The 3,618-nt window shown below is 59.5% G+C and overlaps 1 protein-coding gene across 1 annotated transcript; it reads left to right on the top strand.

Moving 5' to 3' along the window:
• Window positions 1-381: 381 nt before the first annotated feature.
• Window positions 382-3,194, top strand: LOC102424603 (ornithine aminotransferase, mitochondrial-like). Its single transcript, XM_014450086.2, has 3 exons — window positions 382-537; window positions 1,265-1,378; window positions 1,987-3,194. Exons 2-3 carry the CDS (start codon window positions 1,295-1,297, stop codon window positions 2,284-2,286), a joined length of 384 nt encoding a protein of 127 aa, XP_014305572.2. The 5' UTR covers window positions 382-537; window positions 1,265-1,294; the 3' UTR covers window positions 2,287-3,194.
• Window positions 3,195-3,618: the final 424 nt, after the last annotated feature.

Here is a 3,618-nt window from a genome sequence, read left to right as displayed (position 1 = left end):
TTGTCCTCTGTGCCAGCATTCACGTTCTCTCCGCCTCTCCCCACCAAGCTAGTAAATATTTAATAGGAAGTCGATGTTTAATAAATGCTGGTGGAATAAACAAGTGAATTAATTGTTTCTAGAGATTAGATCTATTCAGAACCCCCCGCAAAGGCCTTACCTGGTGTTAGTTCCTCTCCTGCCTGTGGGACCGAGCAGACCGGCCTCTGGGCTTGTGTCCTGACTGGGAATGGAACCGGCAACCTTTCCGCACACAGGACAGTGCCCAGCCCACTGAGCCACACTGGCCAGGCTCGTAGCACACTGTGGACATTGCATGGCTGCTGACAGCATTGTCACCAAGCTCCTCTGTGTGGGGAAAAGGGAAACGAAATTGATGATTAACGTCGGTGTGTGGTTTTCCGATAGGTGCTGTTTATTGCCGATGAGATCCAGACGGGACTGGCCAGGACTGGTCGATGGCTGGCGGTCGACCATGAAAACGTCAGGCCTGACCTCGTCCTCCTGGGCAAAGCCCTTTCCGGTGGCCTGTACCCCGTAAGTTCGCGAACCCCTCTGCTCCCTCGGCTCACGGATGACGTGACGGCAGCCGATGGTGACGACGGTGCTGTCTCCCTGTGGTCGGGTTCACGTGGTGCCGTCAGTCCCCTAGAATCCGGTCAGCTCCATGGGCGGCCCCCGGTTAATTTTACTGCAGAACCGGGGGGCCTGGGCTTGGCTCCGGCGTCGGCTTTGGATGGACATGGTGCTGCAGAAGCGTCCCTGGCCCCATGCTCCTCATGGTCAGAAACAGCGTTACCGGTTGTTGAACGCCACGACCGCTTCATGTAGAGAGGAGGAGAGAGGCCTGCTCCTGGGTGTCTGTCCCTCACAGCCCGCAGTCTCTGGGTGGGAGGGCACGAAGGGCGCGCAGGGTGGTGGGAGCGCTGCTTCCTAAGCAGTGAGAGAGCGGCCCCCTCCCACCCAGAGTGGAAAGAATCTCACTCAGTCACTGCAGAAGCAGCTGGTGTCTTGGTCCCAATGCTGCTGTTTTGTGCCGTGTACGTGTGCGAGGCGCCGGGTGGCGTGTGCGAGGTGCTGGGTGACAGGTGCTGGGTGGCGCCGAGGGCGTGTGGGCTTGTCCCGCAGTGAAGGTGGCGGACGGGCAGTCCTGTTGCTGAAGCTCACGTCCGCTTCCCTGTGGGCTCGGGAATGTCTGTTCCCGGCGCGCAGGCCCCCGAGTGTGCGTGGGGAACGGTTGGGCAGCACTGATTCTCTCTCCCAGGTGTCGGCGGTGCTGTGTGACGACGAGATCATGCTGACCATCAAGCCCGGGGAGCACGGCTCCACGTATGGGGGCAACCCCCTGGGCAGCCGCGTGGCCATCGCCGCCCTTGAGGTAAAGCCTGACGCAGCCGCACGCCCATCCCTTGGGTCGGGTTGCGGTGACTGACTGTGAGCCGTTGGTGTCACGAGAAATGTAGTAAGATGACGCGTGTCCCAGCCCGGGAGCGGGGAGCTTTCGGGGCCAGGCTCAGAGACGGCCTCCCGTGGGCATCGCCGCCCGCAGTGCCCGGGCGGTGTCCTGTGGGCACTGGGGGGCCCTCCCGGAGCCTGTCAGGCCTCTGGCTTCGTGCGCCTGGTGCTTTAAGTGTGTATTTGGACACTCAGATTTATCACATAAAATTATATAATCCCTAAGGTGGACTTTTTAGAGAAAAAAAAAAGAAACTCTATTGCAGTTAAAAAACTAAACTATGTTTAGTCCATTGGTTTATTCAACTAATAAGAAACTACGTTAGTTGTATTCAACACATTTTACCCCGTATTTTGCCATAATATCAGGTTGGTGATGGATGTGTGACTAAGGCCGGTTCTGTCTGCTGCACATGCTCAGTTAGGGTGCAGCTGGACTGGGCTGGGGAATGTCCGAGCCTTTACCGCCTCCTGCGTGTGCCCACATGCCCTCCGCGGAGCGGCTGACGCCACGGGGGGATTTCCCCGCAGGTTCTGGAAGAAGAGAACCTCGCGGAGAATGCGGACCGCATGGGCGCCCTCCTGCGGAACGAGCTCATGAAGCTGCCCTCCGACATCGTGACTGCCGTGCGCGGGAAGGGGCTGCTCAACGCCATCGTCATCCGGGAAACCAAAGGTGGGCGTGCAGGGCGGCACTGGCTCGGCGGGCGCTCTTCCCTTTCAGTTTTCATTAATCCTCACCCGAGGGTAGTAGAGTGGGAGGGAGGTGGGAGGAGGTGGGAAAGGGAGGGAGAGACATCTCCTGGCTGCAGCCCAGGTACGTGCCCTTGACCAGGTCAGACCCAGGACCCTTCGGTGTGAGGGCCGATGCTCTAGCCGCTGAGCACGCGGCCGGGCTGAAGGCACTGTCTTCACAGGAAGAGCCAACGCCTGGCATTTTATCTGGCGTCTGGGTTCCTCGGAGACGGCTGCCTGGCCGCCGGGTGCCCGGCTCTTTTAGGCTGAGGGTCACCTGATTCATGTAACCTAGAAATACAGGTCTTTCCCGCGCGAAGGCACACTGACGTCACCTGACCTGCTTTTGTGCTTGAAGACGCTGGTTATCCTGCCTTCGGCCAGTGGGGCGGTGCTGGGAGATTGGCGCTCTTTTCTGTTAGGTCTTCTTCGCGCACTTTGCCTCGTTGCCTCTTGCCGTCCTTTCCTGTGCGCTGTGACCTCCCCGCAGAGGCTGCAGGGACGGGTAGTGACATGAGCGACGAGGATGAAGCAGCCGCTGCCCCGACTGCTGTTTGTCTGAGTGAAGCCTGTGGCCCCAGAGCTCCTGGCTGGGCTTCCTGGTGATGACGCTTCCTTTAAAGCGGTGCTGTCAGCCTCGCCTGCCTTTCAGAACCACCTGGGGCTTTATGTCAGTCAGAGCCTCGCCCGGCCCGCAGGCGGAGGTGACGGGTCGGGGTCCCAGGCCTGAGCGAGGCGGGGCTGATACCAGGCCCTCAGACGATGAGCGCCTCGCCCACAAGCCTTTAGGGCGTGGTGGGCGCTGGTTTGGGGCTCTGCTCATCCTGTGCCCGTTAGTCGGTATCTCACCCTCGTTCTTTCTGTTCTGGTTCCTCATGTAGTTAGTACAGCCGTCCCCGCACAGGGTTTTTTTTTCTTTTTCTTTCTTCATGAAAAACTAACAAGAACCATATGTCTGGTTTGGCCACTCAAGCCTAGTTCTGCGCTGGCCGACAGGTAGCTCTTCTAAGAGCAGGCCCGAGCGTCCAGTCGCCGAGTCGCCTGGAGGGGTCTGGAGCCGTCCGGGCCCAGACTTGTGCAGGCACCTGCAGCGAGTCTTGAAGTCTCTCCGCTGCGACCAGCCGCTGTGGGTCTTTCTCCTTAGATTGCGATGCTTGGAAGGTGTTCCTGCTCCTTCGAGATAATGGACTTCCGGCCAAGGCCACCCACGGAGGCATCATCATGTTCGCGTCATCAAGGAGGACGAGGTCCAGGAGGCCGTGGAGATCATCAACAAGACCATCCTGTCTTTCTGAGGGGCCTGCTTCCCTGGGGGCGGGGGGACCTGTTTCCCTGGGGGCGGGGCCAGCTGGGCTGGCAGCTCGGCCACATCCTCCTAACAGCCCCTGCGTTGCTGCTCTCAGCGCGGGCTCATTCCACTCCCCTGTG

The sequence above is a fragment of the Myotis lucifugus genome, unplaced genomic scaffold (genome assembly GCF_000147115.1).
Source record: "Myotis lucifugus unplaced genomic scaffold, Myoluc2.0 scaffold_1723, whole genome shotgun sequence".
Classification (NCBI taxonomy): domain Eukaryota; kingdom Metazoa; phylum Chordata; class Mammalia; order Chiroptera; family Vespertilionidae; genus Myotis; species Myotis lucifugus.
Note: the sequence above shows the minus strand (reverse complement) of the source record. Positions and strands in the feature narration are given on the sequence as shown.